This window comes from Cheilinus undulatus, linkage group 3, assembly GCF_018320785.1.
Source record: "Cheilinus undulatus linkage group 3, ASM1832078v1, whole genome shotgun sequence".
Taxonomy (NCBI): Eukaryota; Metazoa; Chordata; class Actinopteri; order Labriformes; family Labridae; genus Cheilinus; species Cheilinus undulatus.
In genome coordinates this window covers 26,943,627-26,971,284 of record NC_054867.1, presented here as the reverse complement: position 1 = coordinate 26,971,284, position 27,658 = coordinate 26,943,627, and the positions used below count along the sequence as shown (strand labels likewise).

At 39.8% G+C, this 27,658-nt stretch overlaps 1 protein-coding gene across 1 annotated transcript in view; it reads left to right on the top strand.

The window, feature by feature from the left end:
* rbms2a (RNA binding motif, single stranded interacting protein 2a) overlaps nt 1–27,658 on the top strand; it is a 53,620-nt gene that overhangs the window by 9,509 nt on the left and 16,453 nt on the right. Inside the window, exons 2-5 of the mRNA XM_041783186.1 lie at nt 9,782–9,948; nt 16,365–16,423; nt 16,626–16,717; nt 23,255–23,412. Coding sequence (XP_041639120.1) covers nt 9,782–9,948; nt 16,365–16,423; nt 16,626–16,717; nt 23,255–23,412 — 476 coding nt within the window. The remainder of the gene's footprint in view (nt 1–9,781; nt 9,949–16,364; nt 16,424–16,625; nt 16,718–23,254; nt 23,413–27,658) is intronic.

The following is a 27,658-nucleotide window of genomic DNA, read 5'->3' as shown; positions in this document are numbered from 1 at the left end:
AGAGTAAAATAAAGGCCCTCTAACTGTCTTAATGGAAACAGAATCATTAATGTGTACAGTCACCAATGTTCACGTCAGCACCACAACAACACATGATAGGTTGTTGATGCCTTGACTCCCTAATCCGGTTTTTGATCACTTGCAAATAACAGCGCAGACAGTCAGTCTTAAAAATGTGATTTGAGAAACAAATCTAATTTGCTTGTCGTCTGAAAAGCCATGAGGCTTTCTGTCACTTCCAATCTGACTTACTGATAAACTAATCTCCTACATGAGGACTTACACTCCTCAGGCAGCCATAGATGTGCATGGACTCGTAATTTGCTGTGTGTCTGTTGGTAATGCTGCTGCTGTGCTGCATAAACCATATGGCTGCGCACCGTGAGTCTGCTGGGAGTCTGTTTTGTTTTGGGATTGTGTTTTTCCTCTGCCAGTCAATAAACACGGTCAAAATCAATAATTACAGGTTAAAGCTAAGAGTAAAGCTACGACTACTCCTGCTCTGTTATTCTGCCTCATCAAGCTGCACAACAGGTATAAAAGCAGAGTGGGAAAGGGATGTAGTCGTAATGCCTTAAAGATGGCCGTGCAGATATGCTCACAGCAGAAACGTCTGTGGAGCTGGCACGATGGGACCGTTCTCGTTTGGAGTTTGCTTTTGTAATGCTGTAACCTTTCTTAAAATCACACTCTGTGCTGAATTAAAAGATTAAATGCTGGACAGAATACATACAAAAATATTTGCCACTTTTCCTTAATACATAAACTAAACATCCATGAGACAGTGGAGAAACATCCGATCATCCAATCAATGAGAATGTCAAGGATCTGGGGAGAGTGCGCAATCATGTGGGTACAAACTGCCAGATAGGATAGAGGCGTCCCAGACAGCCTGAGTGATCAGATCTCAGCACATAAGGACAAATAAAGTGCTTTTTCCTTGTTTTTTGAGGACTCTGTATAAAAGACCTTATCATATCTGTCGATATGATATGGTTAGATTTTGATATGTGGGCTTTACACCTAAGAGGGTTACAGTAGACCACATCCTGGCACGTCGGGTCCTCACTAAGTGCTTCTGGGAATTCAATAGAGGATTGCTTTCAGCCTATGTGGACTTTCATAAGGCCTTCGACTCAGTAAGCAGGGATGCCCTATGAAGGATTCCACATTCACTTGTTTAGCTGATGGTGGCCCTTTATTCTGGTACAGTGAGTGCTGTGAGGTGTGGTGGCTCCACCTCTGAATTCTTAACCTGTTGATTCTGGGGTGAGGCAGGGGTGCGTCTTAGCCCCTACGCTCTTCAGTACCTGTATGGACTGGATAATGGGGGCCATGCAGTGGTCCTAGCAGAGACTATAGATGTCCCCATGAGGAGGCTGATGCGTTGGGTATGCAAGTCTCCTGGGCCAAAAAAGATCCAGGCATTTGGGGATGCCTTGGATGCAGCCGTTGAATCTGACATAAACTAGTGATGAGATCAAGAAGTAGACCAATAAAATCTTGCATGACAGTGTAGAACAAAAATACTAAGTGAAATAATTTCTACTGTAATATTTCTGCCCAGTTTGACTCTTGATTAAAAAAACTGGATCAGTACTAAGACTAAAATCATGTCATGGTTTGTCCAAGGTGAGTCAGTCAGATTAAAATTTGTCATTTGTTTCTATTGGAAGTTTTATATTTACAACAAACAGGGCACATGTCCTATATTCTTGTATGTATATATCAGCTCTAGAACAGGAAATACTTGACATACATAAGTACTTTCTATTTACTTGGCTTCTTGTGCATCTAGGTATTAAACCAGCTGTTCCACTGCAGTGAATCTATCCTCGCTGAACCCTCCTGTACCGCCACCTTTGCCCCTCTGGCCCCTCTCCAAGTATATGTTTGTCTATCCCTTTGTTTAATGTGTCAGATGTTTTGGATTGGCCCCCCACTCCAGTGCCAGCCACATGAACCAGCCAAGGTGAACAGGTAGAGAGGGAGAGCAAGTCCTTGGAGAAAGCACAGCTGTCAGAAATCTGATGCCAGGTACTGCAATGCCAGACGCTCGGTGTGCCTCACAGTTTGTTAGATCTCTCGCTGAGCTGTGGGTCGCTGTATGTATCTGATTCCAAGCTCCTGAACCCTGGACACCTGACCTGGCTTGAAGGCTATACACGTGTGCAGATGCATTAGCGCAGTGCATCGAGTTGTGATCCACTATGAGGCAGACGGTCTGGAGATTAAAAAGATGGATATAAAAAGACAAAAGGAAGGGGAGTGCTGCAGACAGAAAGGAAGGAAGGAGGATTCTGGAGCGAGTCTGGGCGTGAGTTTGATGTCCCTGTCACCTGGTTGGAATGCACAGCTTCTCATTCAAATGGCCGTGCGATAAGATCAGGAGCAGACACAGAGGATTTCCTGCCTGCCGCCATACTGCAGCTCTGCTGCTTTTCTATACAAAGTCCTCCCTTACTCTCAGATAATGTAAAGAGAATCATTAACATGTTTAATAGATGGAAAGCTAATTTCCCTGAGCTTTTACTTTCATTTCCTTTATAAGGCTTTGATGATGAGAATTAAAGTGAAAGAAACAGTGGTTCAACTAATTATTCAGTTCCCCTAGGATTTCACAGGCTTTCTTGATATTGTTGTGCCCTAAAATGTCTTATTCTGTGGTGCAAAATGCTGATTTTGATTAAAATCCCCCAAATTTCTGCCATCAGGTGAGGGTGACTCTTTAAAGTAAGCATATCCAAATCATCTAATCAAATCTAGACATTATTTACCACGTTCATGCTTTTCTACTTCTTTTTTGTTGGGATGTTGCCTTAGATGAAGCAAATGTTATAGTTTTTGCATTTGGAAAAATCTATGAATTGTTTCTGAATATGCAGAGATTGGTCATATTTGGATTAGTTGTTATGAATGCAGGCCTGCTACTATCTCCAGGAATGGATTATTGACTCTGTGATCTCTTGTCATCATGGCAAACAGGAAATGATTTGGTCTTAGAACTATAAATACAAAATGTTTGTTGATTCCTCTGAGGTGAGGAGGGAAATGTTTCCTCCCATGACTCATTTTCCTCATCGGTCCTAGAGTGGAGCCGCTGCAAAGTGGCAGCTCAGTGGGGTAATTCTACACGAGCTGGAGGCTGTGTCCTCATTCAGCAGGCCTGGCTATAAATCTGTGCATTAGCATGTAAGTCAGTCAGCTGGTCAGACAGTCATGGCTCTTTCCTGCCTGAGGAGAAGACAAGCGCAGCAGTGGGGAGCAGGCAGGCAGACCCCCCAACAGCCAGGAAATCCGAGGAATTCAGGGGGTCAAACTGGGGTCGACTGGAGAAGCCCCACAGGGAGAGATGAGATAAAAACAGAGGCAGAGACCGAAAAGAGGGCGGAACTTCAGAACAGATGGAATCATGCAAAGAGATACATTAGCTAGCCTCTAGAGTAACAACATGAAGTCATTTATAAGAGCCTTTTCTTCACATCCAGGCATCAAATATTCATTCTGTATCATTGTTTCTTGAGACATTAAAGTCGGTCAGTGCCAACAATATGCAGTATTTGTGTATCAGTAATAGTTTAGATGAAGAAACGAGGTTTTATTTATAGAAATTATCCTTATTTTATATTTAGATGGTCCTAAAAATATCCTGAGATATTTTTGAACCTTTTGTCATGCAGTTGGAGCAGCTCAGCTGAGGAAGATAAATGAGGAATTGACAGTGTTTATATCTGAACAAGTCATCGGCATTGTGTAAGACTCTGCAGGCCCATCAGTCATCAGTGATCTCTGATCTCTTTGGTACATAACAACTACATTTTAAGAGCTAAAGCTGGTAATTTATCAAACTTTCTTATTTAAGATCGTTAATTTTATTTAGTCCTTAGTCCTGAAGTCTCTTAAAAAAACAAAATAAAAACATGCTTTTTCCCTCCGATTTCACTTTAACAAGTGTGCTGAAGTACAGATCTGATGCAGTAGTCAAGTAAAATGACTTCAACTAGAAACCTGACAGGACCTGAGGCACCTTTATACTTCATTTTAGACATGTATGTTTGTAGCAAAATAACTGTCAGTACCCATATAGCCCCATGCAGTGTTGTATAGCTTTAATTTTAAAACCAACTTGTTGGATAATTGTGTTACATACTGAGAAAAGTAACCTGTTACATTACCTTCTGAAAAAAGTGATGCATTAGAGTCTTGGTTCTGAAATGGTGGGTCGGGACCAGAGAGTGGGTTGCAGATGTATGCCTGGAAAAAACCTGACAAAAAAGTCTAAAAGCTTTTATCTTGAAGGATATGTCTTTCTTCTTTGTTTCATCACATGTATTTTTCCATCTTAAGCCTAAACTGCCCAGTTTTTCATCTTAAGCGTTTGATAATGGTTGAAAATGTAAGAAATTTGGGTCATGATTTGTTATTAAGGAAGTAATGATGGGTCCTGATGCTAGACCAGTTAAGAACCACCTTTGTGTGCTTTTGTGTTACAAAAAATCCAAACCCTTTAACAACTTGCTTAACTTGTCAGTGTGCAACCCTTACCCTAGCTTGTAGTGTATTGTCCCTTAAATCTGCCGACTCTACCGTCATCATAAGCCTGACAACATCACAAACAGACATAAAAACCTTTATAGCTCATAGACATGCTCGCAATCAACAGCAATAATCTGAGCAGAGGTATGATGTTATGCAAGAGTTGTACGTAATATGGTATGTCTTATGGAACAGCAGCACAGCCATTTCAATAAGAACAATACAACATGAGCGTTTGAACTTACATTTCACCATCATTAAGGCCAAGGCCACCCATTAGGGGGGCAAAGGGAAAAGCACAGTTTTTTTTTCTTTATATGTCTTAGAAAATGTATTCTTTCTCAATGTAGAACCTGTTCTTAAAACAGAATTTATACAGCCATGCCAGGACATGAATTAAAGTTGTGATCCTGGAAAAAATAGACAAGTAAAAAGAGGTCTTTTTGACCCCAATAATGACCTGTTAGCAACCACTTTTAATTTAGCTAAGTTGATCCGAGCCCAGCTTTTGTAGCAAATTGAAGCCTGGAGTTTAGCACTAATGCCACTGATTTATCCATTGTACGGATAGAGGGGATTGCATTTTTTCCAATTTCCAAAATGCTGGTATTTACAAAGTAATTTTAGCTGATGCTTGCATTCATACTGATATTTCAGTGTTATTTGGATCTAAACGTTTAACCTTGAAAAGCACTTTAAAGTTTAAGAAATGAGGATGATCAAAGAATAAGACTTAGTTGGTCCAGCCTAAAACTCCAGTAACTTATTCATCCATACAGCAAATATAAACATTGCCGCAAATTTTCAGATCTTCCTCTGCTGATAACATTCTGATAGTCTTGTGCATCCCTAATGCATTAATATTAATAAATCAGTTTCAGTTATGGGTAACATTATGATGGTTTAACTAATAATGGATGACTTAATTTGCAAATCTAACTTGTTTCAACAAAAACGTAAACTAAGTGTTCTAACGGATTACTTTGTGATGCTTTACCCCCTAATGCTGCTTCCATAAATCCTCTATATCAGGACAGAAGTTACAAAACGATCTCTGACATTCAGTTCCTGTCTGATCTCTGTGTAGCTGTTCTGTTGTAGTTTTCTGTCCCAGTGCCCAGGCAAGGTAACATCAGACACATCATCCATGATTCCTCACACAGTCTTTTAATTGAAAAGTTACTGTATTTTCCAAAGAAGTCTTCTTTGTTATTTTTTGCTTATCTGGCTTAAACTGTTAGCAAGATTGCTTAACACTGCCCCCTATGATGGCTGGTGGTATTGCAATGTTTGAGTACGGACTGAAAACTAAGCCTGTATGATGTGCATGTGAATCAGATCTGGAGCATAAATAAGCCTTTAATGTTTGAGAAAATGATCCTCAAGAAAGTTTCCCTTCTTCCTGAGGGAAGGATCTGCTGCCCTGGTTTTATATTTATTAGTGAATTTAATTTCTTTCACTTTTAAAGAACTGGTTGGAACAAACTAGTTTAAAATAACACAGGGGTCAAGCATATTTATGTATCTGTTTATTCATATTTTAGCTGAAGTAAAGTAAATACAGGTTTGTTCTGATTACTTGTGATCTCTTCATAGCAGCTGATCTATGGATGCCATAAAGGGAAAGAGTGTTTCAGCATTAGTCTTCAACAGAGGATACTCAGAGAGAGGGATACTTAAAATAGCCTGAAAAATAACCATCACTCAGCAGGCCAGCAAAGACCCTTTTAAGTGTTTGTACTTAAAAATAGATTAGTTATGTTTGGGATGTGTATAATTATATTTCATAAGCAGTTTAAAGCCATACCCTTGCTTTGACGTGAAGGTTACAAAATGTCACTATTTTCCTCATAATGCTTTCAATTTGAGAAGAGCTGACAGATAGAGGAAAGGCTTAATTTAATGACTTTAGTTCTTTTTTCAATGTAATGAAGGTACTTAAATGTGAGTGAGCCTACCTGAACCTTTCTACTGCAGCAGTAAGTCCTTCACTAGATAAAGCTTTCACATACCTGTTAACACTATGGTTGCTTTTCAATGACCACAAACTTGTTATCAATCTGGATTAGTTGATGAGAACAGAGAATAATGTCTTTGTTGCTTTGGTTGACACATGCCATCCCCCACTTTCTCTCACCTTGTTTCTTGTCCCTCTCGAGCTGTCCTGTCTATTTAAAGGAAAAAGACAAAATATCAAAAAAATTGAACTAAACATTTTTTTTTTTTTGTACCACAATCATTTCGATTGTATTTAGGAAAAACTTCACTGCGGACTGATTGGCGCATCTCATTTGATTCACAGATGGCTCGGCAGGCAGAAGCTACGTTTCTGTTAGTCAGACTGCTAGCTAGCTAGCTGACAGGAAGTCGAGCTCAGTGGTTTGATCCAAAGTTCAGTTGAGACAGCAATTTCAATATGGAAGCCCCAGCGGATTGGTCTCCAAAGCAGTTTGAGTCCACCTATTTTAAACAGACGGCTGACGTCACACAGGATTTGTCCAGTTCTTCCTATAGTCTGTGGTCCTGACCCAGACTTTGGGACCGAGTGGTTTAAATCACTAGTTGGCAAATATGTCCTATGCAGTACCTTAGATGCCTTATGAAGATGATAAAGATAGGGCTTTTGCACGCACAGTTTTTTTTGCACGTTAAAAAAGAAAATCAAGCTCGTGTTGTTGTAATCATGAATGCACACTGATGCCAAAACGTTTGTCCATCATTAATTTTCTTGGAACAGGTTCAATTCATGCACATTTTCGAATCGGTCCAAGTCATTCAGATGGTGATTGATCATTCAGATCAGTGCCACCCCACACACACACACACACACACACACTGAATGTGTTTGGCCATGCTTTGCAATGTGCAGATTTGAAATAAAAAAATAATTCACCAGTTTTGGATGTCCAGGAGCTACATTTTATTCCAGTTGTATTCCAGCTGTATTTTTTTCTAATAACGTATCAAAATTCAGTATCCTGGTATTGTGACAGCTCGGGACACTTTATCTTACGATGCTTTTAAATATTGTTACAATCAAGCAATAACTCTTTTTGTGTGTTTGTGTCAACGCTGTGTGTTTATGGGTTCCTAAACACATGTGCTACTCACAAAGCGGTGATTTTAGTGGTGCTGCTGTAATGATTTTCTCCTGCTACAGTCAGAGCTTGATTGGGAATTGGCACTTTGGTAAAGAGTGCTTGAATGAGATTATAGGCCTCTGCTGTCCTGTTCATTCTGTTCTTTCATTCACAAATTAGCCGCCTCCAAAAACCTTTTCATCATGACTTACACTGAGACAAGATAGATTCAGTTGCCTTGCTTAGGCTGTTCTTTTTTTACTGGCATACAATTTTTTGTTGTTATTGAAAGGAAAATAATGTAGAAGATAGACAGCAGACAAAAAGAAACCTGGAGGATATGACAGCTTAATTCCATAGCTTTGTAAGCAATTGTTCATTTGTTAATAATATGGACCATTTCACTATGAAAAAGATGTAGGATTCCAGGCAGTGTTTGTTCAGATTCTTTATTCATGTAAAAATTTCACTTAAATTTGGCAAATGAAGACAAAAAATGCCAATTAAAATGAGAGGTTGCATCAGTGCACTTCACCTTTATGCCTTTTTCCTGGTGGACTGTGTAAATATTCCCGGGATTTTCCTGAAAGGAAAGAACACGCCTTTTATTCTTTGTTTTCATTGAGCAGGTTGTGTCTCCATGTTGCCTAACATGAATAAACACATGCAAACATTCACAGGTTTGCTCAGCAGTAAAGAAAAAGGGGATTAGCTTAGCAGCAATGGGCCTGTTGTTGAATGGCGACCATGCCCCATGGCAGAGTAGAGGTCAGAGGGGCCTTATGGGTGGTGTCTAATTAGCGGGATTGGTTGATGTTCTTGGTGGTCCTGGTGTGACCGATGCTTCCTGCTGGGCTTTTTCTAAGCACCACTGGTCTGATCAGTGACCCTCTTCTCTCCGCTGAAATTAACCCATTGTCCTCTTGTCGCCTCCATCCAATCGCTCTCTTAAATGAGACACTCAGGTCTCACGGCGCTCAGCTCAGGCAGAAACCATATTTGTTCTCATTCCTTTTTATCCACCGTTGAATGAAAACATTCGGTTGTTGGATTAATGAGATTTAAGCCATTTTCTCAAAGCAAACACGCACAACATTTACCAGTTGTGGCGTGCCTGCTCTGAACTCAAGTGCTACTATTTATTGCCTGTTTGGAAAGTAGCCAGTAGATCTATTCCTGGAAAGAGAGCACTTTTATGTGACTCCTCAACAAGCAAAGTGATAATGAAACCATGTTAGCTCAATAAAAAAATATGGCCTTGTACCATTACACAATCTTTTGTGTGATTTCTCAGAGGAGGGCAACTATACCATGGTGAGCTGAGATGATGCACTGACTGTTGCGCAAGAGCCTTTCATGTTCCCAGCCGTGAGTCATGGACTAGTCGCCTGCCGTAGTTTATGATGAGCGTTGACTTGCTTGAAATCCTAGTAAACGGATGAAACAAAACAGTTCAACTTAAAGACATGAGAAGCAGGATCAGGGATGGTTTTAAGAGGTATCAGATCAGCACAGATGGTCACAACATGGGCATATTTCTACATATTGTCATTTCATCCTGGTCTGCTGCTCTTACTCATCTCTGAACCTCCTCTGTCTGCTTTATTTTGATGAATGGACTTCATACACTGAGTGGACTGAACTGAACCATGCTTTTACTACTCAAGACTTTGTAAACCTTAGACAAAGCTTTAGAGGGAGGGAGCTGCTTTGAGTTTATTATTTAATTCTGCATCATCAGACTGATTACATGTTAGTTTTAGATCTTCAGAGCTTTGGTTTGGGAATCCACCGCAGCATTTTTTGTGGCTCCAAAAGTTAAAAAGACGTTGCTCAACACAGAGAAAGCATAAGAGGCCCCTTTTCCTATATGGAGTAGACAGCCAAGAGGCCCCGCATTCCCCTCAGAAAGCAGAATTGGTGAGTGTTGACATGAGGGCCGTGTGATATCATTTTTCGCAGCTCCCACATAATCATCTGCCTCATGCAGGATTACCTTCAGTCACTCTACAACACTCCTTTGAGTTTTTCATACTTTAACAAGATCTAACATCACCGTACTGGTCCAGTGTTTGTTTTAAATTATAAATATAAGGTATTTTGGCAGTGACTTGTGTTGTGTCCTCATTCTGTGAACTAATTCTGATGTTTCTTTCTCATTGCAGCAGGCCTATGTGTCCTCCGGCCACCAGATGGCGCCCCCCAGTCCCAACATCAACAGTAGTAGCAACAGCAGCAGTGGGGGAGGGGAACAGCTAAGTAAAACTAACCTGTATATTCGTGGCCTACATCCCGGGACCACGGACCAAGACCTGGTCAAGCTCTGCCAGCCGTGAGTGATTTTCAAACCCAAGATTTTAGATTCACAATAAGCACTGACAGAATAACTGTCTAGATATTCTTTGGAAACAGCACCATGAGGTGAAACTGGAAAAGATGTCTGGTGTGATATTTCATCCTAAGAATCTGAAATTTAAAAAGAAACACTGTCACTTTTGGGGAATTCAGATTTCTGTTTGGTTAACAAATTTTATCGCTAAGCTAATAGGCAGAAACCACAGAACATCTACATCGAAAGACTGAAAATAAACCTGCCAAAACCTGCAAAAAGCCCTTAAGATAGCATTTTATTTCCTTGTTTCTTTTATGTACACTAATCAAATTTCAAATCAATTATCTTTTTTTTTAAATATATACCCCTGGCGATTTCAGCCAGACTTTAATGTAGATTAGTCATGCAAACAAGAAAACTCCCCGTTGTGGTTTACATCCAACAGCACAAGAGTGGCAGCCTGATGTACTTCAGGTCACATGACTAACATGACTATCATGCATGCACATATCACCATCTTGGTTGTAAATGATACATCATTTATCCCTACAAAATATGGACATAGCAATTCATGATTTTATAGAAAAGCAGTGCTCAGACTTCTTCTTCAAAAACACATCCTCATAGAGACAACAAGATTCATAGAGTCACTGCTTCTTGATACTTCAAATGTTGTGCTCACACCTGATGTGAACGTTTGCCTATTTGTGCTTATCTGAATGTTCAAATATAGGGAGTTTACTAACTTAATTGTTAAAATTTGCACGAACATGTCACTCCACTCCATGTACGTGAGTGCGCCAAAAGATGCAAGTGGGGAGGGGCTTCCTTCTCCTTTATCTGGCTTTTCAGTCTGTTGTCAACAAACATGGCTGAGCTTGACTACATTGAGAGGATTTCTGATTTGTATCTACTGTTACAAAATGACAGACGAATGTTTTCACAACTTACCAAGCAATCCAACCTCCTCACTCTCTTTCCTCCACACAAGCCTTAGGAACAGGCGTGTTGTCATATAGCCGGGGTAGCCACAGACAGACACCATTTTTTCCTCCATTTCCCGGTTGAAACCTCCTCAGTCCCACACTAAGAACAATCATGCTACCACTGTGTGTGATCAGTTCCTTTCTCTATTTTACCAAGGGTTGGGTATCGTTTGTTTTTAACTGATGCTGGTGCTGAATCGATGTGAAATTTAGCAGGAGGATAAAAGCTGTCTGGGTGTTGTAAACGATCTGCAGAAATATGTTTATAAGATGCCAGTCAAACATGGGATAAGAAAAGAAAACGTGTAACTTCCATGACTTTTTCTTGCCTTTCATTTGGGATGAGAAGGTATCAAAATGAAGTATCAATATCTGTGTTTTAATTCAGTCCAGTAGGTACTGGATGTGTATTACTGGTACTATGTCATTATCTGATTTTGACACTATTAGGGATGATCTTAAGATCACTGTCAGAGTCAATAGTAACCCAAACTAGCCGTCCTGTTTTGCATCATTTACCGCAATAACTAGCGATACACTGATTGAAAAATTAAGACTGACATCAATACCGATGTCTCAAATAACAGTTAAGCCATTGCTAATACCAATACTGAGATTTTTCATCACTCATTATGGTAAAACACTGCTACTATGGTATCATTTTCTCTGGAGTTTGACTATGAATACAGATTAGAGTTTGTCCAGGAGTGACCTTTCAGATCCTTTAGCAGCATCATAACCTGCAGAGCCAAGATATTTTATTGGTTTATAATTTTATGGGCCTATATTAGGAGAGTCATCAGTCATGCTGGTTTATGTTGAAGAGTGTTGGTTTCACTTTGTGATGAACCCAAATTCATGGGGACCCTTCTGTGTTCTCATGTTGGATCTGCCTGACTTCCTGCATGGATAAAGCCAGATTAAACTAATGGTCACACATGCAGCTCGCCCTGAAAATTTGGGGAAATCATCAGAATTTTAGGTGTTTTTGTAAAAGCCTTATGTGCTTTACCTTTGTGCTTAAACAGATTCATGTGCATATGTCACTAAATGCATCAAAACTTTCACATTATTTCTTTGTCCTGTTTTGTAACAGCAAAAGTCAAACAGCACTAAGGCTAATATATGAGATATATAACCCTTATTGATGCGTCAGTTGTTGCTTTCGAGAAGCAATGTGAAGATATGTTCATGTCCACGTCAACTGGTTCAAGTAAAGATCCTCATCTGTGTTACTGTCAAAAAGAGTCATGTAGAAACTGACTGAATGTGAGTGGATAACATCTGTGTTCTCTGTAGCTATGCTCTTCATCTGCTGGACACATGCAATTAAACAGTTTAAAAGCGTATTTTGATGTTCAGAAAAAGGAGCTCTTTAGGCAGGAAGGGCAAAGAAGTGGTTTACAAATACAGATTCAGAATAACCACAACTAAAGTTTCATTGATTAAATCTTGACGTTCACAGGAAACAGAAGAAATCGTCAGCAAAGGGATAGTGCCTTAGAGGGAAAAGACCAAATGAGAGTCAGGAGGAGGCTGGGGCCGGGGTGAAGACGAAGAGGAGAAGGGGCCAGAGAAGGGTTCAGTGTGTGGCCTCCTCATGTCCTGATCTAACCTTCCACTTTCTGTGAGGCTGACTTGGCTGTGAATGCACACACCCCTAGACAAACAGCCTCATAGTATGACAACAGTGCAAACACACGTACACTCCGGATGAAACCCTGTGACAAAGCACCCAAACTGGTGCTTTATTACTGAGTTATTACTGGGCTGCAGGTCAGGGCTGTGAACTGTGTCAGAGATGTGATTTTTGAACTTAAGCCATGCTGCATCATCTCTGGGTCAGTCACGCCTCCCTAATCAATCAGTAGCAAAAACTCATAAAATCTGACTTAATTACACCAACAACACAGCCTCGCCCTGATCAATATTTATTTTTCATTCTCCATTTTAACCATTCTGACCCTACCAGAGGAAGCCTCCAAATCCACAGAGCAAATTTATACAGCTAGCATCTGATAATTATGTTAACATTTGAGTTTTGGTGCGCTGCACAGACACACATTGTCAAGGCAGGAACAATCAAAGAAAATCTGACATCTGCGGTTGGTATGTGAAACACACAGGCTCGAAAGGATCAACAGAGAAGTCATTGTGGAGAGGAGATGCAGGGTTTAGGGGTAGGGGTGGGAATGCTCCCCTTGAAAGGGAAACTTAAATGAGTGGGAAAAGAGTTGCACAGCCTGCTGGGAAAGAATGTCAGACAGCCGTATATGGGTCAGGAGTATCTTTTAAGTCCCTGTTTGCTCCTCAGCGTGGTGGGCTGATGTGCTGCAGAGGGCTGAAGGTAAAGCAAGGGTCAAACTACCTTCATAGCACTGAACTCTCCTAAACACTCTGTTTGGAGTATATTGCTTCCATTCTTTCATCATGCTTTAAAAGAAGCTCACTGCAATCAGTATGAACCAATTGCTAGAATTAATTCATATTTGCACAATATCTATGCAAAATATTAGTACTGGTGTGTTAAATTTGGAGTGTTATATAATAACTGAAAAAAAAGAGTTCATGCCTATATTCTGTAAACCTGTAGCGTGTTTTAACTGTTCAACTTCACCTGCTCCTTTCTTTTTTATTAACAGAACAAATTCAGTAATGAGTCTCAAAGAAACTTGGGAATAAACAGGCTTTAAAATCTTCTCCAGGGGTCTGCATGTGCGTGTTGATGTGCTTGTGTGCACAATACAAAGTCTACAAAAACAACATCCTGGGCTTTAAATCAGGGAAGGGAGTGTTCCTAATAAAATAAACAGCTGGAAGGTAAAGGTTTGAACATCGTGCAATCTCTTTCACTTATTTTATGCCTAATATAATGACAGGAGAAACTTTCTTCTAAGCCAATTCTGTTTTCTAGAGAAGTAAGCTGTAAATGCTCTCACCCTGAAATGACTGGGTTACATTAGCTCAATCTTTGTGTATTTCTTGTCTAATGACTGCTTTGCAGCTCTGCGATGACAGTGGGAAACTATAAACACAGCCTATGCAAAGGTCATCCAGCTATTTGGCAACGGATGATGAATCATTAATTCCCTCAGGGAGGAAGTTTGCTTTATGGTGTTTCTATTTTTCTTGTCATAATTCCAAATAAACAGGATCAATGACTCTAATATGTATACATTGGTTAAGTATAATTAATGGAATTCTGAGTTTGTGAATCTTCTGCTGTTTTTTTTCCTATAATGATTCATGAGCTCATTATGTGCATGAATATTTGGGAACACTTTATAATAAGTAAACACCATTAGGCATCAATAGAGCAAAGAAGGAAGTATGTGACTCATCATTTAAAATGCATAAATAAGTCATGTATACATCATTTATAAACAATTATAAATACTTTACTGATTCATTCATAAAACAAAGTAGATAGTTAACTCATAATTTACAAAGCATCCTTATCTAATTTATATGTCTGTCATAAATATGATTATAAATGTTTTATTAATCTATAAGTAAAGTATTAGTAAAAACTGGGGATACATGATATTATCAGCAGATATTAGTTTAAAAAGTTAATAATCTAACTGGCAGATATTAACATTTTTGCCGAACCCGTATATCAGCTGTAATATTAACTGTATGAATCAATAAGTTAGCAGAGTTTAAGGCAGGGCCAGCAGACTTAAATCAGTGTTTTTCTATGTTCATCCTAAACTTAAGCCCTGATTACACAACAGCATTTTCAGGTGTGTAAACAGGGCTTAAGAATGTGTTTTAGGACTTATGTTTTAGGTTTGAACTACATTTATAGGATATATAGGTATCAGCAAAAATTAATTTGTAAATATTGCCATATTGGAAGTTGGAAAATATCCTTCATCATGCAATAAAGCTTTCATAAAAGAGATACAGTAAGGGTAAATGTACATATGTCTTACTAATGCGTTAGTATTTACAGCCACCCAGGTCCAAGCTACCTTTTCTCTGACTGACACAGACAACTCTGTCTTTATGATAAACATATGGCTTTCCTTACAACATTTACTGGAGCCATGTCTGTGGAAATGTATTGTGTTACTGCTGCCGTAATCTCAGTGTAATCTTATAGCATATTTTACATATTACCATGTTTTGTTTGACGTCTTCCATTTGAAATCCGAACCGCTGCCAGGTGACAGATCCAGTGCTGTTTTGCTTTATAACCAAATTCTCTGTCTCTATCACAAACTACCGTCTTTAGCTAACTCGCTTTAACTGTTTTTATAATTTTTTTCCACTCTCTTACGCTTTCGGTAGGGATGACTATCCCTACTGTGCAGCATTATTCTGCGAGAGACACTGAGCTTTTTTTCAAATGTCATATAAGTGAGTAACAATACTTTATAGATGATAAATATTTTCTAATACTTTATTAATCCTGTTTAGTTACTGTAACTGAGGACTGGATGATATTTCGGCAGACTGACATAAAGTCTGATGAAAGCTGTGTACCTGAGTTTATTCTCATCTGAGTCATCTGGGCTAATGTCCACTAGAACTCAGTGGGAGTGTAGGACCCAGCGGCGTCTCTGATCTGAGGGTGGAAAAAACAGAGCGAGGGAGAGGGAGGTGGTGGGAAGGAAAGCAAACCGGAGGGGTGAAGCATCAGGTTACAGTGTACATTCCGCCCAGACGCCATGTCGCCCAAACAGAAGAGCACCAGCCGCCCTCACTGGCTGAATTCACCAGACAATACTGAAGCACATGAGCAGCTCTTGTAATACTGTCATCCATTAGTCCCTGAATATTATGTAACACTTCTTATTTACTGCCTAAAAGGTGATTTATGAGTCATGAATATTTTATGTTTCTAATCGTCCATTAAGTGATTTTCTTTTCCTCATGTTTTTGTTTTGATGGAGAAAATAATTCAGCTTATCTTTCAAACACTTAACTGCTCATTTCATGTGTGATAAAATAGTTCATACATTCAGCCTCTCCCTTTTAAGAGGATAAATCTATTTGCAAGTCAGACATTTCTAGTGACAACATCTAAAAGCTTTGTTTGAACCAAAAATACCCAAGAGCAGAGCTGTATTTAGGAGAGGGGTGTGTGTTTATGTCTTTGTCCGCTTGTGTGTGTTGTAAAGTAAGGCATGGGACAAATTGTTTTACGCCCTCAGGTGCTGTCTCTCTCTGTCTGTTAAAGACAGAGTAGCTATACACCGGCAGACAAAGACTAGGAGGGCGGAGGCTCACAAAGTTTTCTGTGACACTTGATTGACACAATCGATTGCACGAAAGAGTTCATATTCATGTTTACACCTGTAGTCATGCAGCCGGAGGAAGTGTGACAGGATTGGTATGAGAGGAGCAGATTCCTCTGGTTGGCTCACAGTCACCTCATCTGTCACTGATCCTGTTTTTCTCTCTCCCTCTGTGTCCCTAAAGGTATGGCAAGATTGTGTCAACTAAGGCCATCTTGGATAAAACTACCAATAAATGCAAAGGTAAGTTGCTCCCTGTTTAACTTCATGTAGCCCCCTCCCTCCCCAATCTTTATGCTAAGCTGAGCTAACCTTTGAATGGCTGCCACTAAGAAGCAGATATTAGAGTAGCACTGATCTGTTTATTCAGCTTTGCTGGAAAGAACAAGACTTTCAAATCTCAATAACATTACTGCAATTTTTTATGTCTGTTTCTTTTCAACAGGCTATGGCTTTGTGGACTTTGACAGTCCAGCGGCAGCACAGAAAGCTGTTACAGCCCTTAAGTCCAGCGGGGTCCAGGCTCAGATGGCTAAAGTAAGAACAGGACAACTACCACCTTTACACTTACATTCACCAGTCCCCTCAAGGTTAGGTTAACAAGTTCATCTTAAGGCGGTTGCTAATTGCTGATGTAATGTGGGATATTAACACAACCGTTACGTCTCATCTGCACGTTGAGGGAGAATGGTGAGGGTCTGTGCCTGGTTCTGCTCAGTTTAATATGCGTGCAACAGAATTTTTATTTTGAAACGAGAAGTCAAAAATCAAGCTGCTTCCCAATTATCGCTTAAAAATGCCAAAGCACAGAAAGTTAAGTGCCCTCGACTGTTTCAGGCCATTTTCGATTAAGAAGAAAAGAAGAAAAAAGACCAGTTTTTCATTTTCTCTTCTCTCATTTTCTTTTTTTCCTAAAAAAGAAAAAAAAAGGTTTGTTACCTTGTATCGTTTAATGTTTGAAAAAAAGGACACCCAAAAAATGGATTACTGGGGTTCTTACATTTATCTTTTTTACCCTGTGATACGGTTTTTGGTTTTCCTTTTTTTATAATTTTATAATTTTATCAGAAAGTAAAAACGTTGACTTCATGTCTGTCAACATCCTGCAAAGCATCACACTGAAACACTTGTTCCTCTGAGGGCACAGCCCCACTGAATCCATCTACCTACAGAGCATAGTTCTCCTCCATTGAGGAGTGCATTGAATTCCCAAAATGCTTTGCATGTGGCTCCTGCCCGCCGGAAGCTCAATTGGGAATACGTCTGCACTTTTAAAACCGGTTTTCTCTTTTAATATGTGATATTCATCAAAATGAAAGGAAGTTTACTGCAGGGGTTCTCAAAGGGTGTGCCTTGAGGCAAGTTCAGACGTGCCGTGGGAATTTGTACAATCATATGTTATTACTACAACTATTCAACAGCTAAAGATACTTTAACACATGTTAAAGAGGCTATTTTGCAAGGATGTATCTTCGGTGTGCCTTCGGTCTTTACTATATAGTATCTTCACCTTTTGGAGCTCAGTTTTTATTAAAAGAATCCTTCATTTAAAAAACAAAGTAGCCAATGGAGGTGGACGGAGCACAACGCTCCATCAGATCGCCAGATAGACAAATTCAGTAGGGCTGTACCCTCAGAGAGAGAATGGACTGATCAGCATCTTATGAGGAGAACAAAGTGGTAGCAGTGGGTGTGTTTAGTTGTACTGCAAGCCTGTAAACAATGATGACAGGGGAAGAGAGTAACACAGCTATAGATGTACTTTTTTCAGAACTGGACATCATTTCTTAATCAAAATAAGAGCATAGAACCACACTGAAAGCTATTCTGGTTGGTGAAGATGTTTTTGCTCTTATTACAAATGGTTTCAGCAGAAAGTGAACAATGATGATGGTCGCCTGTCAAGTTTGAATTTTGTAGGGGCAGCACGCCTACTGTTTCTTAAGTTTTTTTGCTTTGGCTAGCCCATGATGACAGAATGTTCATCCAATCACCCGCTGTTTCTTTATCTTAAGGTTCTGCCTTTCCCAAACACTGTCAGTAGTTCTTTGTTCCCTGACTGATGGGAAATGAAACCTATATTATGGACATGTGAAACCGTTTATTTGGTGCGCCATATTACTCTTTTCTGGGCTTTGTCTCTGAAATAATGCTCTTTTAAATGGTTTTTCATTACATTGACTAGCTTGGCTCCAGTTTAGTGCAGCGGCTGCTACTTAAACATGTCCATGAGGCATTCCTAAATGATGACAATCCTCATGTTACTGCAGCGCACTTGGGCCTTGCGCCAGTGCAGGACCATTCAGGGGTGTGGCTTGGCATATCCTAGCGCAGCCAAACTAGCGATGGAAAAGTAAATCAGCATGGCTTGGTTTGGATCGGCACAGTCAAAAGTTGAAGTGAAAAAGCCTGAAAGTCCCAAGTGCTAAACTTACCCACCTCAAAACAACGGTCACAGCCCCCCTTACCTCCAAGTCTACACTCCCACTCTGTCATGTAAGAGATGAGCTGCTGCATGGAGCTGTCTGATAGGCAGCAAATGTCCTCTTGGCAAAGGTTCAAGATAAACTCTGGTTTATAGGTAGGTGTGTACTTTGGATATACTTCAGTGTGGGAATCTTTGCCAGTAATGGACAGTTCAGGAATCAGCCTTAATGCAGCCTGTACTTCCTTTACTTTCATGCTCTTTTTCTTTCTAGCCCTTTGTGACACATGGGCTTCGTTCACATTGCAGGAACTTTCGTTACCCCCCACCCCACTCCGCCCTCCTCTCTGTGCTTGTGTATGTTGCTAACCTGCTCCTGTCGTAGCACTTGTTCTGAGCTCTTTGTCCAAGTGTCTGCAGTCAAAGCAACTCTTGTCGGCCCATTAAGCTGATCCCTCCAGCTCTCAAGCTCCCCATTGAGGAAGCCCAGGGGAGGGTGCCACTACACCCACTGTCATTGGGACCGCACAATGGGCTGCGTGGTCCATCGTCTGGGCCCAAGCCTGGGGCTGACACCAGCACTTAATACACTCCACCCTGGTGTCCCTTCACCCCCTCCCCATCCTTGTTGTGCACCCAAACACACCCACTGCAATGTAACACTAGGGTGTCCCTCAACCCTGCCGTGGAAAACTGTAACAGATCCATGCTGCCAGCTGACCTGAACCAGTCCAGTGCAACTAAACCCGGAGTCTAAGTTCACTGTAGCTCCTCCTCAAGAGTGCCACACAATCCTGTGTATCTCAATACCCGACAAGTGCAACTGGATACCAAGACTTGACTCACCCAGACAGCATGTGCTCAGTCAGAGGTGTTGATAGCCACTATAAAAACCTAAATATACACCACCGCTTCAGAGTCACTGGGTTACCTCAGGTCAGAAAAAACAACCTGCAGACTAAAATCAGTTCAACAGCAAACGCTTTAGGGCAGCTTCACCTGCCTGTACCTTCACCATGGCTGCTGAACACTGTTGTTCACAAACACTTCTAGCCACACCTTGTACTTGCTGTCCTCAGAGTATGCTCAGTCCCTGAATGGGCCAACCCGGCCCTTAAGGCTGCAGACCCACAGGAGCAGCGTGCAAAAGGGGCAGGGGAACCATGGCACAGTTAAAAATAGATCCCTGCCTTCTTCCCTGCACCTCCTTGTTCAAACTAAGACATCAGCTCGTACGCACTACTAAGCAGGCAAATCTAGCAAATGCACAGAGACACGCCTCGAGAGACAGTACTCACCTAGGGCCAGGCACAAAAAATGCCCTGTGACGTCTAAGAGGAGCCCTTTCACATGTGCTTGGCTTTAGTCCAAATACACTTTCATATCTGCAGCAGGGAGGATATTTGTTTGAATATGACATTGGATATTGAGTGTGCAAGCAGAGCTAAGGGGATAAAAAGGCCCTTTGTCATTAAGACTTGAACCCTATTAATCTCATTTGCAGCATGCCACTGCGTTATATAATAGTTGTATTGCCGCACCCAGTGTGACGACAATCATGTAAAAAAAAAAAACGAAAAAAAAAAAAAAGAAAAGTTACCTCTATGCCAGGTGGCTGGAAGCTGAGAAAGGAGGCGAGTCATACAGGCAGTAAAATATCAATAATGATAGCTGTCGACACACTTTGGTAACAAACATATCCTCTGTTTCATTTTTTTCTGGATCAACAAACTCATTAAACAACTGTCAAATATGTCTAAGTAGTGTGTTTGGCATGGCTTTACTGGCATCTTGGTACTAGCTGTTCTCTCCTGTTTAAAATGTGGGTTTGACTTGTTCTAGTGTGCTGTCTACTCTTGTGTTTGATGCATAATAAAAACTTTGCAGGCTTCAGAGCTGTCTCAGAGCATGATAGCTGTGCTCACACAAGCATCACCTCTCAGTTCAGATTTTTTGATTGAATCTGAATTTATTGTTTGGCTGTTCACATTCCTTTTAAAACAAGGCCTGTACCCGACTATGAACTTGATGTAGTCCTGAACTGACCCTCTTGCACAAAAAACACAACAACGACATCTCACACAGCATAATGTGAAGAAAGATTTTTATAATAGGCTGAACTGATGATCTGCATCTTCTTGCAGAAGAACGAAGTGCCTTTACAACTACGGTGTCCAGACTTTTCTCTGAGGGCCACATAAAGAAAAATATACGGGTGCTGGAACCCCTGTAATATACCCCACCTTCAATGTAATAAAGTTAATAGAACCAATCCATTGGTTAAGATATAACTGAATCTGCTTAAAAAAAAAAAAAGAAGGAGAAACATCCGACAGTATAGCTTTCCAACAAGGAATATCATTTTCAGTAATTTGGGGATGGCCAATCAGTTTTCAGGGGAGCTCTTGTTGGCCCTACCTGGATCCTCCACTGCTCTTACTTGTAAACATTGTGTTGCTCAACACAGGGCCTGTAGTTGGCAAAGTATGTGATCTAGAAATAAAATGTGCACACTTGTAAGCAAACTCTGACCCATGCACAGCGGTGGATTTAGCAATTTTTGGAACTCAATTCTTACCCACAATTTCCACAAACAAAGGCTGCAATCCACAGTGCACTGGTGGCGTGTCTAGAGCATGCCACCAGTGAAGCGCAGTCCTGATCAGCATTAGACAACAGGGCAGAGATCACAGGAGAATTGTAAGTTCACACAGGAATAGTATGTAGCTAATATGTAGTAATAGCTAATTATTTTTGCCTTTTTGGAGTTGGACTGCCATTCATTTCAGCATAGTTCCATGGTTTTATTGCTTCTGCCATGGGTGAGTGCAGTATAAAGTTAAAAGGTTTACGTCTGCTTTAAAGAATTTTAGGTTTTACCTAAAATTCTGTCGTTTTACCTCAAATGTTAACTTTACCTCATCAATACCGTTGTTGTAGCTCCTTAACCCACTGCTTTCCCAATGACTTCTTGCTCGTGCTGCAAGATGAGAGGATATAATGAGGATTTTTGATCTGGAGTTCGATGAGATTGACCAGATGTTTAGCACGTTTTCCGGCTGTTTGTACGGATCCACTCTACATAGATTGACGTGGTTTGGCAGCAGCGAAAATAGACCTGCATTAGAGTTTCAGCTGACATACATCATCTCAAACTCTCTGTTATGCCACATATAACATATGGTTGATTTAAGAAGAGCAACAAGCATTGCAATATTAAGGTCTTTTGTGCTCTAAGTGATATTATAAGCCTTTATTTGCACATTGACTTGTATTTTTGTCTGTTTTTACTGCATTAATCACTGCAGCTGTGTTTTATTTTGGATTATGTGTCCTCTCTATGAATTCTCTATTATCACAGTTTGCTCTGAGTTTGTAAATATGACAGTCTGCTGATGGCAGACTTGTCCATCATCATACAAGCTTTGGTCTGTTAAGCACAGTCTGTCATGTAAGCCCCCTGTCCCCAGCCATCCTGCCAGCGCAGACCTGTAATGAGTGACATTAAAAATCATATACAATCCAACCTGGTAGTTCAGATGTAAGGATATGATCCGTATCAGATTTGGATCCACATATGAAACTGGCCCAAATTGGTTTTGAAAAGGTCAGATTGACAACAAAAAAGATCTGGTTAGGGCACTTCTAATTGCAGTTTGAATGCCATCTGTTTGTCAGAACAAGAGAACAAAATGTAAAAAGACAGAGATGAAAGATGTTTTGATGAAAGAGAAGAGCTTGTTAATCAGCAGGCACTCATTTATCTTTTTTCCTCCTTTCCTCTTCTCTGTCATCCTCCTCTTTCATTACTTAAATTACTCAAGACTCCCACCACTTCCTATCATGTCAGGTCCCCCCTCTGTACAGAATATCAGCCTTTTAGGCGACTCACTTCTCCCACCCTCCCTCTGCTCTTTGCTCTTCCTTGGCTCTCTTGTTTTCCCTTCCCCTCTTTTTAGCCCAGCCTCTTTTCTCCTGGTTGCCAGGCTCCTGTTGCTCTCTGTACTCTTTAACTTCATGCCTGGCTTCCTGTCTGCTCCGGCACAGTCACACAAGGTTTCACTGTCAAGCTGGAGCTGCAAAATAAGTCTCTGAAATCTCTTTCCACTCTAATTTTCTTGAAGCTATCGAGATCTCGCAATTAGACAACCCTCTTCAGAGATGTGTGACTTAATCTTTGTAGACAAATTAATATTTGCACGTGTCAGTGAAATCATGTGTGCCTGTGGATAAAAAAAAAATATGAGTTGAGGCACTGCAGGGTGATAGATTATACAGGGTTTCAGTTTATTCGTCAGGCTCTAATAGCCTAAAAACATTTTATCTGTAACGTGTTCTATTAAAAATGAAGCCTGACGTGGTGCACGGGTATGATGAAGCATTAATGTACCGGGAATGATGGCAGGTGTTGAAGGAAAGACAGGTCACACTGCAGCCTACACAGGAATTTCTGCAGTGTGAAAAAGATTTTGAGAGTGACAAGAATTTTTTTCATTTGCACATGCAAATGCATTAGCAGGGATTTTTGAAAGTGTTCATCTAAAAGAGACATCTTCTGAAATAAAGTTCTTAACAATGCATTGAGAGTACAAGTCACCACAAAGATCTATACATGTATGAACGTACTTTTATGTCTTCTAACTTTACAGCAACAAGAGCAGGACCCCACCAACCTCTACATCTCTAACCTGCCAGTATCTATGGATGAGCAAGAGCTAGAGAGCATGCTCAAGTCCTTTGGCCAGGTCATCTCCACACGTATCCTGCGAGATGCAAATGGGACCAGCCGTGGTGTGGGATTTGCCAGGTAAGACTGTAACACCTCCACATGATGCATTACCAAGCCTACTACTTATGTGTAAAAAGGAAAAGGCTTTCAGGGGTCCAGCTACAAAGAAGGGGCCACAGAGGTTAGCAAAGACACGCTCCAATCTTACATTCAATAATAGTAATAATAAAGCACTAATAACTTCTTTATTTTAAGCCTAAATAACCAAAATTACTCAGAAGCAACAAAAGTACACATTTTATTAATTGCTGTCTGTTATATAACATAAACTTTCAGATTTTAAAATCATATGAGCTTTTATTTTTGTTTTTACTGGTTATTAGTTTTTTATTTTTGTAATATCAACATGGGCCTATTGAACTTAACTGTTAGGACAGTAATGTCTCTGTGTACAGCCATGCTAGGAGCTGCAACTTGTCTTTTCAAGACCGTCTGGCTGCAGACCATTTGTTTCTGATGGCCACTCTAACAGACCGTTCATCTGAGACACCATATATGTCATACAGGCAAAAACTTTAGAAATAAAATCAGAGGGTTAGGGTAGGGTTAGGGTAAGGGTTAGGGTGACGGTTAGGATGCCAAAAGTTAAAAGTCAAAAATCAGACCTGCAAAACCTGATTACAAGATGATTGATCAAGCCTAGTAAACAGTCTAATACAGGAAAAAGGTCATCCTCCATGTAAACGTTCTAAGCTCACAAAGCAGCTACACAAGCTATGTATCTACATTTTCTGCGTAGTTAAGTTAGCTGTAGCTACATTTACTAAAGCTTACGTTGCTAAAGCTACTCAAGCTATAGATAACAGAGCTATGTAGCTAATATAGCTAAAACTATGTTAACAAAGCAGCTTTGTAAGCTATGTAGGTACATTAACTGAATTTACATTACAGTTTTTTCGCAAAATAAAAGCGATATTACTTAAATTTTGACTAAATACAATTGTGCTTTGAATGTGTTTCCATTGAAGGGAGTTTTGGGCATAAGCCTTACAATTCTCAAAATCTCATCTCACAAGACTCCACTGCAAGGAAGCTGGACGCTAAAAGCCTGTTGCGTTTTGGTAAGATTATGATTACATCTACAGCGGTTGCCTTGACAATTTTAAACAAAAGACGAAGGCAATGGATGATAGTTCAGAGGCAAAGTCCGTATGCATGGCAAAAGCCATGTTTAAGGGTTTAAGTATAATGGTAAGAAAAGTCTCAGTCTCCTCTTCAGTCCACACGTACTGCGTCATGTTGTGTCGGAGTGAATTTGTCATGTGACACCATACGTTACGTCCTGTGACTTGTAAATGTGGAAAAAGTGTTTCCATTGCACTTTTGTGATATATTTCTACGTCGAAACATCTGAAAACACCCTCATGAGAGCATAAAAACTTTTTAGCGATATTTGAGAGGTTTTTTGAAATTCAGGTGTTTACATAACTATTTTTAAAATTGTGCTATTTAGATTTTGCACATTTCTAAAGGCAATGGAAACAGCTACTATCAATCTAGCTACGTAACCTTTAGCTACCTTTGGTAAAACTTACGTTGCTAAAGTTAAATTAGCTATGTTGTGATGTTAATTATGTAATTAGCCTAGCTAAACAGAGTTTATACAGGAATCCTAAAGTTGAATTTACTACCTTTTACTACCTTTTTTTTACTACCTCTACAATATTTTTTACTACCAACACGCAATACTTGTGCTCGTAGCTGAGCTTGTGTTTGCAGTTGCACTGCTCTGTGTTGCACCAAAAAAACGAAATAGGGAGCTGCCCCCCCCCCGGCATGAATCTGCTGCTGGTGAATGATGGATCCTCAGTATGATTTGATCGATGTAACACTATTCCAGGTCACATTTATAGGGCCCTACGAGATCTGTTTTATTTTTTGGCAAATTCCATTTTATTTTTTTTTTCCAAATTCCCTTTTTTCCCTTTAAATGTTTTTAGGCATTACATCTTTTAACCTTTCCACTAATTTTCCCATAAAAAAGTGTCTTGCTTATGTAAATGAATCAGATGTTCACTAATTAAATAGAAATAACCTTAACCCTTGTGCTCTTAAGCAAGTCTGAAGTTGTTAAAGAGATTTATGAAAAAAAAAGTTGAAAAAATATTGATGTATAGTGATTTAATAGCAGTTTATTTTAACATGTACATTTTTGCCTCGAAGGTGTCCAGAGGGTGCCCTAATGTTAAAGCTGGCGCTACATAAAAAATACAAGTGCAATGAAATCAATTTTGTTGCTAATCTTTGATCCATCCAAGACTCTCATCAGCACCAAAGCCCCTTCTTTCAACTATTAATTTTATGGAAAATAATTCACTTTTTGTGTTTTTTTGTAGTGAAAAATGAAATATTTCAAAGTGGCATTTAAAGGGGTAAAATAGGGGAAATTATTGGGTGTTTGGTAGTTTTGAGCAGGTCTAAAATTGTTTCAGAGATTTATGAAAAAAAAAGTTGGAAAAATATTGATGTATAGTGATTAAATAGCAGTTTTTTTGTAGGTATACGTAAAAATTCTTGCCACAAGCTGTAAAATTGACAAAATGATCACAAACTTTAAAAAAAAGTTGAGAAAAATGGCCAAAAATGCCCGAGGAGGGCACAAGCATTAAATTTACTGAAAAAGGGTCACAGTTGGCTCAGGAGCTGTTGTTTAGATAACCCTGATATAAAATAATTATAACCAGTTTAACTGTCAGATATTTTCAACATTTCAAGACACATTCACATGTATAATCACATCCTAACTGTATTTATAATGTAAATGAAGAAATCCTTCTGTTCTCTCAAACACAAAGTGATAGTAACTTAATAAGAAGGTCACATTAAAGTTAAATGGTTGAAAGTAAACCTGTTACCTAAACTTTTCTTTACTCTCTCAGTATGTAACAGTGCATGCAGTTTGGTTATGCATTGTGTTTTACTCCTGACTGTAACGGTTCTCTCCTCATCTCTCTCCATCCTCTCTGTCCCTCCGTCTGCCTCACATCAGACGGCTACGTTAATGCAGACACGTATTGGCCTGTTAAGCAACCAAAGGGAACTACAGTATCTACGGGATGAATTATTAAGATAACTGTTACTCGAATTTAACATCATTTAGACTTCATAAAATTGAGTCCGTCCAACTTGATTTTGAGCCTCCGAGGGTTGAGCGGTGTGCCTCGCCTGAGGTGGACACACCGCTCAGGTGGTGAGGTGAGGTAAAATAACTCGAAGCACAGATGAGTTTTCTTGAAGGTGCAACATTATGTCCCACGGTTCTGCCTCGTATAGGGCTACGTGATGTTTGCCAGTGTTTTGTGAAGCAAAACACTGGCAAACATCACGACATGCTGTTATTGTTTAGGAGGGGGCGGGGTGAGTGTTTGTAAGTGAGGGACAAGTTGTGCCTCGCTTTAAGTGTTCCCCTGGGAACATATTCCTCAGATATACGTTCCTCTTTATAATAAAGAACACAGCATTTCAGTCAAATTCATTCAATTTCTATGATTGCCATGTTAAATTGTAAATTACTTTTTTATTGACCAATTCTGCAATTCTTCTGCAATTCAGTTAACACTGAAATCATAGGGCCCGACACTTGTGTTTTTTTTTTTTGCACACTTTACAAAAAGCTTCCTGGTCATTCCCCATGTCAATCCTTAAATGCTGGGTCATCAAGCCAAAGTTGTGAAAACTTACATTTTCCCATTGTGATGCTATTCCAACACCACACATGCACACAACAGATCGGGCAGCAGAACCTAGCGAGGCTATCAACGCCGACCCAGGTCCTGCCATCCTGCTCACACGGTTATTTTATTTTAGATTTTTTTCAGTGAAACGAACTTAAAACAAAAATTCAGGATCAGCGCAGAAGTCATCATATATTGAAGGGGTGGTGAAAAATTTACTACCAAGTCAAATTTCGTTTACCTTTTACTACCTTTCAATGGCCTTAATTTGAGCTAATTTCATTTACTACCTTTTACTATCCTGCGGCTACCCAGTTAAATTATCTTTAGCAAAGCAAATGAAGCTGAAGCAAACCATTGTTAATATAATTTCTTCTAAAACAAGTCTATACATAATTTAATCCCAGATTTAGACCTCTGATGTTTTTCTGTTTATTTGTGAAATGTTCTTTCATCTGTAATATTTGTATTGTGATTATTTTATAAATGTAAAAGCCAGACTTTGTACAGTTGAATAAAAAAGTGTAAATCTTGAAATATGTTGTGAAATTGCAGCACTTCTTTTCTGAGAAATACTTCATCTCAGATGA